Source organism: Ornithorhynchus anatinus, chromosome 2 (assembly GCF_004115215.2).
Source record: "Ornithorhynchus anatinus isolate Pmale09 chromosome 2, mOrnAna1.pri.v4, whole genome shotgun sequence".
Classification (NCBI taxonomy): domain Eukaryota; kingdom Metazoa; phylum Chordata; class Mammalia; order Monotremata; family Ornithorhynchidae; genus Ornithorhynchus; species Ornithorhynchus anatinus.
The window spans coordinates 22,674,030-22,687,535 of NC_041729.1; the positions used below are offsets into that span (position 1 = coordinate 22,674,030).

General features: G+C 47.8%; 1 protein-coding gene across 1 annotated transcript in view; it reads right to left on the reverse strand.

Annotated features, from left to right (window-relative positions):
• Positions 1-13,506, reverse strand: part of BCR (BCR activator of RhoGEF and GTPase) — a 191,775-nt gene that overhangs the window by 46,120 nt on the left and 132,149 nt on the right. Inside the window, exons 10-11 of the mRNA XM_029049806.2 lie at positions 1,369-1,490; positions 379-547 (exon numbers count right to left, since the gene is read on the reverse strand). Of these exons, the coding sequence (XP_028905639.1) occupies positions 379-547; positions 1,369-1,490 (291 nt within the window). The remainder of the gene's footprint in view (positions 1-378; positions 548-1,368; positions 1,491-13,506) is intronic.

Below are 13,506 nucleotides of genomic sequence, written 5' to 3' on the forward strand. Positions count from 1 at the left end.
TTGGGGTAGATCAGTTTGGTTAATCAGGTTAGATCCAGTACCTGTCCCACATGAGGGTCACACTTTTAAGTGACTTGCCCAAGATCACTCAACAGACATGGGGAAGAGTCCAGGTCCTTCTGCCTCCCAGGCCTGTGCTCTATCTCCTAAACCACTCTGCTTCTCAAATTGTATCACGCGCTTGGGAGAGCACAATACGACAGAATTCGCAGACGCGTTCCCTGCCCACAACGAGCTTACTTAGTGCAGTGGTCTGCACATAGTAAGCGCTTAATAAATACCATTGATTGATTGCAACTCTACTGTATTAAGCACCCATTAAATACCATGGATTGGGAATGGTTGCTTTGCACAGTGGCTCTGGCTGCCTTCCCTTACCTTTTCTCGCTGGATATCGCTCTTGATCTGGGAGATCTTGATCTTCATGGCCTCCAGCTCCTCGTCGGGTACCAGTGGAATGTTGGGCACGGCCTCGGACTCATCCACTGTTTGGAAGCTCAGGTCCGTGAGTGGAATGTACCACTTGCAGTCATACTGCTGGTTTTTCCTGGAAGGCAGAAGGGTCGGGGGGCTTTGAAGTCCACCCTCGCTTTCTACAACTTTCTCAGCCAGACCGCTCTCTAGAAATGTTGATGCCAAAAGTTACTCTTCCCTCCTGGCTCTAATTAAAAGCCCAACGGGTAGGTTGAAATGAATGGACCAAACAGCCAGAGCATAAATATATTTCACAGACGTACCATTAGAGCCAGCACAGAAAGGCAGTCGGCTCTGTGCTATTTACTAACCTCCACCAGCTCAGCAACGGGAAAGGGCTAATGACAAGAATGGGAGGAGAGTGTTGAGAAAGTGTATGTCTTGGGGGGAGATGTGAATGAAAAGGCTGCTGCTTTCCAAATGATTACATGAAATGGTCCACAGCATCAAGCGATCACGGGAGTCACCAGAAAAGGGTCAGATTTCGTTGTGGTTGTTACGGTAATTGTTAAGAGCTTCCTATGCGCCAGACACTGTACTGAGCGCTGGGGTAGGTACAAGCCAATCAGGTTGGACATAATCCGCGCCCCACATGGGGCTAACAGGATTAATCCCCATTTGACAGATGAGGGAACTGAGGCACAGAAAAGTGAAGTGAGTTGCCCGAGGTCACCAGCAGACAAGTTGGCAGAACCAGGACTGGAACCCAGGTCTTCTGACTTCCAGGCCCGTGCTCTAGCCATTAGACCACGCTGTTACAAGGCATGTCGTCCAGGGCCACCGTGGCCCGCTGTGAGCATGGTATGGGTTGGGCTCTGAGCAGCCGGCGTCTTCCTGAGGGTTGAGTTCTTCTGCCTTCCCCAGCTAAGGCCCGGAGGCGGGGGAAATACTTACCCTCCGATTTGCTTCTTGAGCTTGGCGCACAGGAACAGGTCGGTGAAGAGAAAGACATGACGCAGCTTACGGGCCCCCTCCACCAGCTCCACCATGAAACTGTCCTTCAGGAGCTGCCGATGCTGTTGGACACAGGATGGAAGAGCTCAAGTTGAGACGCATGTTACGGGCTGGGTCTACGGCTGAGATTTAAATCCTGAACTGGGTATGCACAGCTTTTTCTTTTTTAACGGTATTTGTTAAGTGCTTATTATGTGCCAAGCACAGTTCTAAGTGCTGGGGTTGATACAAGATAGGTTGGACATAGTCCCTGTGCCACAAAATAATAATGATGGCATTTTTTAAGCGCTTTATATGTGTCAAACACTGTCCTGAGCACTGGGGTGGATACAAGCTAATCAGGTTGGACACAGTCCATGTCCCATGTGGGGTTCACAGCCTTAATCTCCATTTTACAGATGAGGGAACAGAGGCCCAGAGAAGCGAAGTGATTTGCCCAAGGTCACGCTGCACACAGGTGGCAGAGCCTGGATTAGAACCCAGGTCCTTCTGACTCCCAGGCCTGTGCTCTATCCACTAGGCCATACTGCTTCTCAGTTCTGTTGCTCTAGCAGTTCTTTCTGGCTAGTGTGTTTTTCTTCCTCTCAGAACTTTAATCCTCTCACCCCGGAGAAGGAATCCATTTCAAAGCCCTTCCGTTCAGTTGAAATTTCAGTGATTACGAACAGCATGGCCTAGTGGATAGATGATGGTCCTGGGAGTCAGAAGGCCTTACCTGGGTTCTAATTCCAGCTCTGCCACACGTTGGCTGTATGACCTTGGGCAAGTCACTTCACTTCTCTGTGCCTCAGTTACCTCAGCTTCTCAAAATCCGGAAATGTTGCTAATTGGCATGGGGCAAGTCAGGAGTGAGGGCCCCAGGTCGCCCGGGAGTGGGACAACAGCGGATCCTGGAGATGTTGCTTGGTGCTTCGGCCGCCAGCACCGGGTCTCATTTACCACTGGCCCGGGGCCACGGCCGGGCCTCGGTCACCATCGGGCCTCGGCCACCACCGGACATCATCCACCACCGGGTGCAACAGCAGCCCAGGCAGACTGAAAGGTTTCCTCTCTGGGAAACCGCTCTGAGAAAGAGAACACTTAGCCTGCTTCAGGGGTGAGAAAGACGGAGCCTAGGCCCACCTCTGACACGGCACCCTGGTTTGAGAGCACCGGCTTCTGCTTCTGACACCCGAGGATGCCCTGCAAACCAATTCTGACTCCAGAGAACTCCTGGAACCCGCAACCTAGACAATCATCACCTAGACTGTAAGCTCCCTGATGGCGGAGACCACATCTAATTTATTTCACTGTTACTCTCCCCAAGGCCCTATTACAGAACTAGGCCCAAAGTGCCACCTACAAAATATCTAGTCAGTCAAGCCATCAGTCCATCCTCTGATAAACTGGGTTGACGACAAATGTGTCGAGACTCCATAGGCCCCCTCAATTTCCCCCGGCTTTGAAATTTCTATTTTTTCTGTCCGCCTCAGAGAAACACATGAACATGAAAGGATGGAGAGTGGAGTCCCACTTCCAACATCAAGAGTTTCCTTTCTCTTCACATCAAAGGACTACCCAGACTCACACTTGAGCCCGGAATGATTGCTTGGGAGCAGAGAGTGATGGTGGCGTCTCATTTCCAAGGAAGTTTTTCCAGCATTCGATACTGTCAAAGAGGTAGGCCCCCACCTCAGCAAGAGCTGCAACATGTCTGCTTGTTCTCTGTTAGCTCATTCATCGACTCTGGGTAGGAAAGAGGCTAAGGCAGAGACACGATCCAACTAACTCTGAGTCAGACTTCATGCAGCCAGACAACACAAAGGAAAATTCCTGGCTGCTCCTTGAGAATCAAGTCACCTCTGGCCCTTCCAGGATGCAAAGGAAGAGAGCTCTTCCTCGCCCCCATCACACACACACATAGCCAATCACGGATGACTGGAATCTGGGGTTTATTGGTTGAAGGCCAAAGAGGACCTGCTGGGAGTGAGAAGAGCGGGAAAAAAAAAGATGGAAGGTTGAAATAATTACGCTCTTATTCATTAGGAGTAAAGATAGGGATGTAGAGGAAGAAGTTACGCCTGTTAAATGGCACTCTATACCCCTGAGGATGGACTTGAAGGAGGGCGATTATCACATAGCTCATCCGAATTCTTGTTGCCACTGCTGGGGATGAAAAGGCCATTGGTCTTTGGTCATTCAGGAACAGCATAGCTACTTCTCTTACATTCTTTTCCAGGGGCTAAAGGAGAACTCCAGAGTTATCAATCTGAGAAGAAGCATGGATTAGTGGATACAGCATAGGGCTGCGAGTCATAAGGTCATGGGTTCTAATCCCGGCTTCGCCACGTGCCCGCTCGTGACCTAGGGCAAGTCACTTCACTGTGCCTCCATTTCCTCATCTGTAAAATGGGGATTGAGACTGTAAGCCTTACGTGGGACAGGGACTGTGTCCAACCCGATTTGCTTGTATCCACCCCAGAGTTTAGTACAGTGCTTGGCACATAGGAAGCATTTACTTCCTAAAAGTAAGGTAAAAGCATTTACTCCCTCTGCCATCGCCCCTTTACCTCTCCGCAGCTAAACCCTCTTTTTCCCCTTTTCCCTCTGCTCCTCCACCTCTCCCTTCCCATCCCCACAGCACTGTACTCGTCCGCTCAACTGTATATATTTTCGTTACCCTATTTATTTTGTTAATGAATTGTACATCGCCTCGATTCTATTTAGTTGCCATTGTTTTTACGAGATGTTCTTCCCCTTGACTCTATTTATTGCCATCGTTCTCGTCTGTCCGTCTCCCCCGATTAGACCGTAAGCCCGTCAAACGGCAGGGACTGTCTCTATCTGTTGCCGACTTGTTCATCCCAAGTGCTTAGTACAGTGCTCTGCACATAGTAAGCGCTCAATAAATACTATTGAATGAATGAATGAAGCATTTAACAAATTCCATTATTGCTATTACCCTTATCAATTCATTCTATTTATGGAGTGCTTACTGTGTGCAGTGCACTCTACCAAATGCTTGGGAGAGTACAATATAACAGAGTTGGTAGACATGTCCCCTGCCCACAAGGAGATAGGGAGAGATGGGGTATATGCATCAAAATGCAAAATCAGTGGTGTCCCCCTTGGGTTTCCTCTGATAGCTTCCCACTTAGTGATGGAAAAATATTCCCACCTGTCAAGAAAATTTGCCTCAAAAACTGCTGCCTTTAGCCTCTTTTACCACCCATACTCCTGCTCTAACAATCTACTCTCATTTGGGCTCCTGCCTGCAGTGAGCTCCGGCCAAAAATAACCTCATTCGGGGCCTCAAAATCCCAAGGACGCACGGGAATCTCCCGTCATGGTCTGGGGGAGTTTGTTCCAGTCTCCACTCTGCCAACACAAATCTAAAACCTGTAACAGCTGAATCGAGGAGCCAGCTGCTCCCCTCCTCTCCCTCTCCCCCCCACCACCCAGAGCCAGGAATTCTTCTCATAATATTATTCATTGCTAAGCCCTACCGAAAAGGAGTCCGTCTCAGAGCAAGTGTCCAGGACTTGCGGGGATCGGATCCTTACGCTGCCTAGGAAAGAATCTCTCAGCTCCAGATGCTAGCGTCTCCCAAACCAGAAAAGGCTTTTGGTGCTTAATAACCACAAAGAAGCCTTGAATCTGGAGGTTCTTCCTGGGTTCCCAAGAGATACAAACTTTAGGCTTCAGAGGGACAAGACTATGAGTTGTTTTTTTTCTTACATATTTGTTAAGCACTTACTATGTGCCAAGCGCCGTTCTAAGCGCTGGGATAGATACGAGTTTATAGGTTGGACACAGTACCCGTCCCACGTGGGGCACGCAGTCTAAGTAGCAGAGAGTAGGAGTTGATTCCCATTTTACAGTTGAGGAAACTGAGGTATAGATAAGTTAAGTGACTTGACCAAGGCCACACAGTAACCAACTGGCAGAGCCAGGATTAGAGCCCAGGTTCTCTGACTCCCAACCCCATGCTCTTTCCACTAGGCCATGCTGCTTCCCATACTGGTTTGGGTGACGTTATTATTCGCTTTCTGCTCTTCTGTTGGCCAAACTATGATGCCATTGAGGATCGCCATGTTGCACATGTACGACGCTCAGGCTCTTACATGGAAGATGTTCGGATTGTATCAAATACCTCTGAGGTGGCGAGGTGAGGATGGTCTCCTCACCTGGCAGGTGGCAGGTCTGGGAGGTCAAAGGGAGTTAGTGAGAAGAGGTGTCACTGGCTCAGCTCCACTTCGGTTCGGGCCCTCTAGACTGTAAGCTCTTTGTAGGCAGGGTAAGGTGTCTGTTAATTTTTGCGCTGTACTCTCACAAGTGCTTAGTACAGTGCCCTTCATAAAATAAGCATTCAATAAATGACTGAATGAATGAAGGCTCCCTAACAGAGGGGCCTCCTGGGTGGCTCACGAGAGACTGCAAAGCCGTGCCAGGAAGTAGGAGCAGCAGAGCAGGTCTCACTAATGATAAGCTCTTTCCCTGCTGCGACTCCTCCCCCTTGAAGGGTTAAGCGAGAGGGTCAAAGGTTACAATAAAAGGATTTCCCCGCCAGCTTCCAGGAAACTCGAAGAGAATGGCGAGAGAGACTTATAAAGCTTTCCCTTTCTCCTGGTGACAATCCGCAGAGCTGTACAACAAGGAGCTCTGCTTCTCCTCACCTCACCTCCAACAACAGTCAGTGGGTCCCGAGGGAACCGGCCCCCACAGAATTCCTTCCCGGGTGGTTTCTGGCTCAGACGCCTTTCCCCAAGAACGCCTGAGAAATATTTACAATGTGGATCATCATCTGGGGAGGCTGAGCTACGGGAGGACTGGATAAGTAATGCAGGAGAAGGTCGGGGATACCAGGGAAACATTCCCACCTCAGGAAGCAAGCAATCGATCGATCAATGGTATTTATTGAGTGCTTACTAGATGCAGAGCACTGTACTAAGTGCTTGGGGGAGTATAACAGAATCAGCACCCATTCCCTACCTGGAATAAGCTTACAGTCCTGAGGGAAGCAGCATGGCCAAGTGGAAAGATGGCAGGTCTGGAAGTCAGAACATCCAGGTTCCAATCCTGGCTCCGCCACTTGCCTGCCAAGTCACCTTGGGTATGTCACTTAACTTGTCTGGGCCTCGGTTTCCTCACCTGTAAAATGGGGATTCAATACCTGTTCTCCTTCCTGCTTAGACCATGAGCCATATATGGGATAGGGACTGGGTCCGACCTGATTTACTTGTTTCTACACCAGTGCTTAGCACATAGTAAATTCTTAACAAATATCACGTTGACGATTATTAGCCTGACCCCGACTGCACTGACAGCCTGTGCCTCAGGTTACGGGGACAACTGAGGGTACTACAGTGTACCCTGCAGGGGTCAGTGGGGGAGAGTGGGAGCATGATGGCAATGCTCTTCTTTTTTCTGAAAAGCCCTTCCAGTGAATTCATTCATTCAGTCAGTTGTATTTATGAGGGCCTACTGTGTGCAGAGCACTGTACTAAGCGCTTGGGAGAGTAAAATATAACAATAAATGGACACATTCCCTGCCTACAACAAGCTTACAGTCTAGAGAAGTAGCGTGGCTCAGTGGAAAGAGCACGGGCTTTGGTGTCAGAGGTCATGGGTTCGAATCCCTGCTCGGCCACATAGCTGTGTGACTTTGGGCAAGTCACTTAACTTCTCGGTGCCTCAGTTACCTCATCTGTAAAATGGGGATTAAGACTGTGAGCCCCATGTGGAACAACCTGATTCCCCTGTGTCTACCCCAGAGCTTAGAACAGTGCTTGGCACATAGTAAGCGCTTAACAAATACCAACATTATTATTAATCTCGCTCCGCCATTTGCCAGCTGTGTGACTTTGGGCAAGTCACTTAAATTCTCTGTCCCTCAGTTCCCTCATCTGGAAATTGGGGATTAGGCCTGTGAGCCCCACACGGGACAACCTGATCACCTTGTATCCCCCCAGCGCTTAGAACAGTGCTTTGCGCATAGTAAGTGCTTAACAAATACCACCATTATTATTATTATTATTATTATTATTAGAGGCCAAAAGCTTTACCTCCACAGCGCAGACCAGTGTAGGGAGCCTTTATGCCCTTCTGAAATTCTCTAAACACCTCATCGGCTCACAGGCTCTTTTCCAGATCAAATTTAAACAGTCTTCTCCTTTATCTACATCTCAGATCATCACCTCCATTATTATTCTTGTGTCTGACTCCTTCCCTCTGCCACTTCTTGAACACCATCATTTCCTGGTGTTCCTCTCTGTCTGTCTGCTCGCCTCTGGGATGCAACGAACCTGAAAACTACCTCCCAACCTGGCATCGTGTTCCAAAACTGGAAAGAAAAAGCCACCCGGGGCATTCTGCAGGAGGCCGGGAATAAGAGAGTTCTTTGGGAAGGAAGCAAAGACTCGTGGGCAGACCCAAAACATGGCTGGCTGGTAGGTTGGCGGGTAGTGGAGGGCGCTCAGTGGGGAGGGACTCTCACTTGATGCAGGGCACAGAGAAGGGACAATAGGAAATGACTGTGTAGGGAATGACCTAACATCAGAGATTTCATAGTTTGATGATTACACGGGGTTAACTCAATCATGAAAATTCACCCAGCTCTAAGGCCTAGACAAAAAAAATTATCAGTCCATGACCTACTGAGCTTCATAAATTTATTCATCCCCCCTCCCAACCCCAGAGCACTTATCGTAGTAGATAGAGCACAGGCCTGGAAGTCAGGAGGTCTAATGGGTTCTAATTCTGACTCTGCCACTTGCTTGCTTTGTGACCTTGGGCAAGTCACATGGGGAAGCCGTGAGGCTTAGTGGAATGAGCACAGGCTTGGGAGTCAGAGGTCATGGGTTCTAATCCCAGCTCCACCACTTGTCAGCTGTGTGACTTTGGGTAAGTCACTTAACTTCTCTGTGCCTCAGTCACCTCATCTGTACATGGGGATTAAGACTGTGAGCCCCATGTGGGACAACTTGATTGCCTCATTACCCCAGCCATTAGAACAGTGCTTGGCACATAGTAAGCGTTTAACAAATACCATCATTATTATCATTCTTATTACTTAACATCTCTGGGCCTCAATTACCTTAATTGTAAAATGGGCATTAAGACTGTGAGCCCCACAAGGGACAGGGACTGTCCAGCGCTTAGAACAGTGCTCGGCACATAGTAAGCGCTTAACAAATACCAACATTATTATTCAACTAGATTTGCTTGTATCCACCCCAGTGCCTGGAACATAGGAAGTGTTTTACAAATACCACCATCATCATCATGTACACAGCTGTAATTTATATTAATGTCTGTCTCCCCCTCTAGACTATGAGCTCGTTGTGGGCAGGGGATGCGTCTGTTTATTGTACTTTCCCAATTGCTTAGTACAGTGCTTTGCGCACAGTATGCACTCAATAAATACGACCGAATAAATTTCAGATTGATAATGAACCCAAGGATTAAATTTATTCTCCCCCTCTAGACTCTAGGCTCCTTGTGGGCAGGGAATGTGTCCTCCAACTTTGTTGCATTGTGTTCGCTTAAGCTTGGCTCAGGGGCAAGAGCATGCGTTTGGGAGTCAGAGGTCGTGGCTTCCAATCCTGATTCTTCCACTTGTCAGCTGTGTGACTTTGGGGCAAGTCACTTAACTTCTCTGTGCCTGAGTTCCCTCATCTGTAAAATGGGGATTAAGACTGTGAGCTCCACGTGGGACAACCTGATGACCTTGGATCTACCCCAGCGCTTAGGAAAGTGCCTGACACATAGTAAGCGCTTAACAAATATCATCAATATTATTATTAACCATTGACTTGGTGGTCATTTGAGCACTTTGGGAGGAACATTACCTTTCCACTGACTACTAGGGGGCTGCTTAGTGCCTTGCATCGTGGATTGTGGGATCCACTAGAGGTCCAAAGGAGTTAATATTCCTCTCATAGTGCTCAAACCGTGGCCAGGTTGTTAGGGTGGCTCTTTACACATGATAGCTTCAGTCCTGTTCCGTAGGCTGCTGAGCAGCCCTGCGACAAGATACATCATTTATGTGACCTTGGTAAAGACAGCCAGTTGGTCGGTCAGTCCTATTAATCGAGCGCTTACTGTGTGCAGAGCACTGTATTGAGCATTTGGGAGAGGACAATAGAAAAATAGACAGACGTATTTAGCTCTGTTGGAAATTCTGGGAACTAAGCAATCATTTTTAAGGGCCTGAAGAGTTTTCTGAACCTACCTGCAACGGTTACATTAACTGGCTTTTCTGTTCCAATTTGGTCCTGAACGCAAAGGGCAGAGCCCAGCGACACTGGAAATCCAGTCACCAGGAAATACAATGGTATCTTATAAGAGCCTAGAGTTAGGCCCTTTGAACCGAGGGCTCCCAGACTCCAAGCCACCATCTTGGGAGCCACAGGACTTCCAGATGATAAAATCAAAAGAAAACATTGGCCATGGAAGACCCATCTCTGCAAGGCAGTCTGGGTCTTCCTATCTGTACCCGTGGACAAAGGGCTGATGGGACCTGCCTCTTTCAAAGAGGGTGAGAACTCATCTGCTAACCTAGAGGGCTGCAATCAAAATCATCTTCAAACCTTCCAGGTTGGGTTTGGGAGAGCCACGAGAGGCGGCTTCTCTTCGTATAGACCGCTGGGGTTTCTGAAAAGAGGTAAAAGTTCCACTAAAAAAAAGACCACACTTGCGTGACTTTGTCCCTGTGAACAAGCCTTGGGGACCGTCTGTGATCCAGAAATTTAACCTCTAATTCCTGAGTTGGCCGCCACAGCCAGCGCTTTTTAAAAAAATTATATTTGTTAAGCACTTAACGTTAAGCACCTCTGTTACTAAGTGCTGGGGTAGATACAAGGTAATCAGATTGGACACTGTTCATGTCCCACAAGGGGCTCACAGTCTCAATCCCCATTTCACAGATGAGGGACCTGAGGTACAGAAAGTGAAGTGACATGCCCATCCACGGTCATACGGCAGACAAGCGGCAAAGCTGGGAATAGAACCGCGTCCTTCCGACTACCTGGCCCGTGCTCTATCCATTAGGCCACGCTGCTTCTCAGCTCTTTCAAAACCTCCTCCCTCACACCATTTCTGGAGGCAGATGGATAACCTTTGTAGGTAAATACCATGAGACATACATAGATTTGGAACAGTGGAGCCAAGAATAGATTTCCACATCTCCCAGTGCCCAGCCAACTCTCGCAATTAAACTGGGCTTAGCTTTCATGGTGCTGTATCTGGCCGATTCCAAGGTACCCTTATCCTACCTCTGCCCCCAGCCCGAAGACACCCTAATAATAATGATAGTTGTGGAATTTATTAAGAGATTTCTATGTGCCAGGCTCTGTACTAAGTGCAGGGATGGATACAAGCAAATCAGACTGGACATAATCCCTTTCCCACATGGGGTTCAAAATCTCAATTCTCATTTTATAGATAAGGTAACAGAGGCCCAGAGAAGTGAAGTGACTTTGCCCTTGGTCACACAGCAGACAAGTGGCAACGCCAGAATTAGAACCCAGGTTCTTCTGACTCCCAGGCCCGTGCTCTATCCACTAGACCACACTGCTTCTCCTGACTTCCCCGCCTCAAGTCCTGACCCTGGCCAGGGTGCGGGGATTGGTGTTCACCAGAGACAAGCGAGAGATTGAATGTAAGAGAATGAGCACAGTTTTCAATTCTTGGTGCTCATAGGTAATTTTTTCATGAACACAGATAACAGAGAGCACAACCAGGAGGTCTCTCAGAAGCACAGGAGAACCAGGATTCACGAGCTAGGCTGGGGAAGGGATTCATGCTTTGCTTCCAAACTGTTAGACAGCTCTTGAAGAGCCAGTGCTGGTGGAAAAAAAAAGGCAGAAACCTTTGAAAACTAGCTGAGTCAAGCTCCTGAATGACTCTCTGCTTAATGTCACACCAGTGTGTGGAAATGAAGCAGAGGGTGAACTGTACTTTATAAGGCCTAGGGGAAAGAGCAAGGGCCTGGAAGTCAGAGCACTGGGGTTCTAATCCTACCTCCACCATTTGCCTGCTGGTTGATCTTGGGCAAGTCATTAGCTTCTCTCTGCCTGTTTCCTCATCTGTAAAATGGGGATTCAATACTTGTTCTCCCTCCTACTAACACTGTAAGGCCCAGGCAGTACAGGGACTGTATCTGACCTATTATCCTGTATCTACCCCAGCACTTAGCACAGTGCATGACCCTCAGTAAGTGCCTAACAAGTACCATAATTATCCCAGCACGATTTGGGACCCAATGAGATTTGAACCTCTGACCTCAGCACCATGTAGACATTGTTTAAGAACTGCAGATAATCAATGCCTTATCTTCAGTAGGAGTCAGCTCCAGATAATCCAGAGAGAATCACACAACTCAAAGCAACTAGAATCCGGACCTTCCCGAAACTTGCTCTAGGATCCAGCAATGGCTGCATTATTAGAGAAATCCTAGAGTGAGGATTTTGGATTCTACTTCCAAGCTGGACAACCGCTGTTACTTCTCTCAGTAAATTAGCGGTGACAGACCCAACATCAGCCCAGGTACAGGGAGACTTTGTGAATTAGCATCTCTGAAGCATTAGAACAGAAGACTCACCCTTCTAGACTGTAATCTCATTATGGGCAGGGAATGTATCAGCCAATTCGGTTGTTTAGTACAGTGTACGCGCTCAATAAATACCACTGATTGACTGACGGTCCTCAACAGCTAGCTTAAATTCTATCCCAAGGGAAATCAAAGCTGTCAGGGCTGTTGTGTCAACACCTCCCACTACTGGATCCTTTTAACTCTCTACTAGGTTGCTTTCTTGAAATCCATTTTCTTGATTATCATAGTTTTCCTCCTTTCTTTCCATAGAATCTTACATTCTCTCGTTTGTGATCACTCTCACTCTTGTTTCCTCAATTTGCCCACTTGTTCTTGAGCGGATTAAATGAGATGGGTGCATTTCACACCTGGTTTCTCTCTACCTGCTGATGAAAAAACTATCCTCAACCCAGCAAACAGAAATCAATTTCTAGTCTCATTTCTTGCTTGGCCTGGCTGGAAACCTGTTAGGGGAAATGGTGTTAAATTTCTATAAGCTTTCCCAGGCCCCTCAAATGATCAGCGGAAGGGAGATAAATAATAAACAAGAACCATAGAATCACAGGGAATATTCATTAAAGTTACACCAGCAGCATCATACATAGAAAGCAGCCAATTAGGAGATCCAAAAACATGCCATCCTATTCTCAGGGAGCAAGACACTAAATGCTGAATAAATTCAAGGTTTAGATGAGTGAATCCTCAACCTGAAATGCCACTTACAGGCCTGAAGGAGGGGCACCTTAGAAAGTCTAGGCTGGACTAGAAATCCTACAAATCAGGAAGTAGCTCTTAGAAGCCAACTCAACTTTCAGAACAATTACAGTCAACTATCATTGACACTCTGGCCTGAGTCGAAGACTCTTCTCAGTCTAGCAGAAAGAGCGTGGCTCTGAGAGCCTGCGATCTGAGTTCTCGGCCCAGCTCTGGCTCTGGCCTGATGAATGACCTTGGACAAGTCATTTACCACACTGCCACAGTTTCCTCATCTGGAAAATGGGTGTGATAGCCATCTTTTACTACTGCATAATAATGAGATATGCGATACGAACACATATTTGGAAATACCAAGGCGCTGGATAAATTCCAAGCATTACTACAGCCCAGTTACAACCTTTGTCGTTTTAACCAAGTGTGGAGAAAAGGGAGGAAAGTTTCCTGCCTTTTCAAGGAGAGGAGATCCACAGGAAGAAGCCAGCTGTGGCTTATGCCTTGAGGGGATGAAAGTGAGGGAGGCAGCTAAAATGCAGTAGACACCCATCTCTCTCTGCCAAAAGTTCCATTGAACCTACTTTCCCTTTTCAGAAATGCTTACACCCCCTCCTTGAAGCAGGCACAGGGGGAAAAGGTTAGGACAGAAGCTCGCCTCTCAATTCAGAGGTAGGAGGCAGCCCATCAGCTTTAGCTGTGGGAGTCATCCATCGTGCGATGATCTTAGAGAGCAGGGGAGGTGTCTTTCTAGAATGCTAACAGCACGCTGTGGGTGCGAAACAATGTTGCGTATT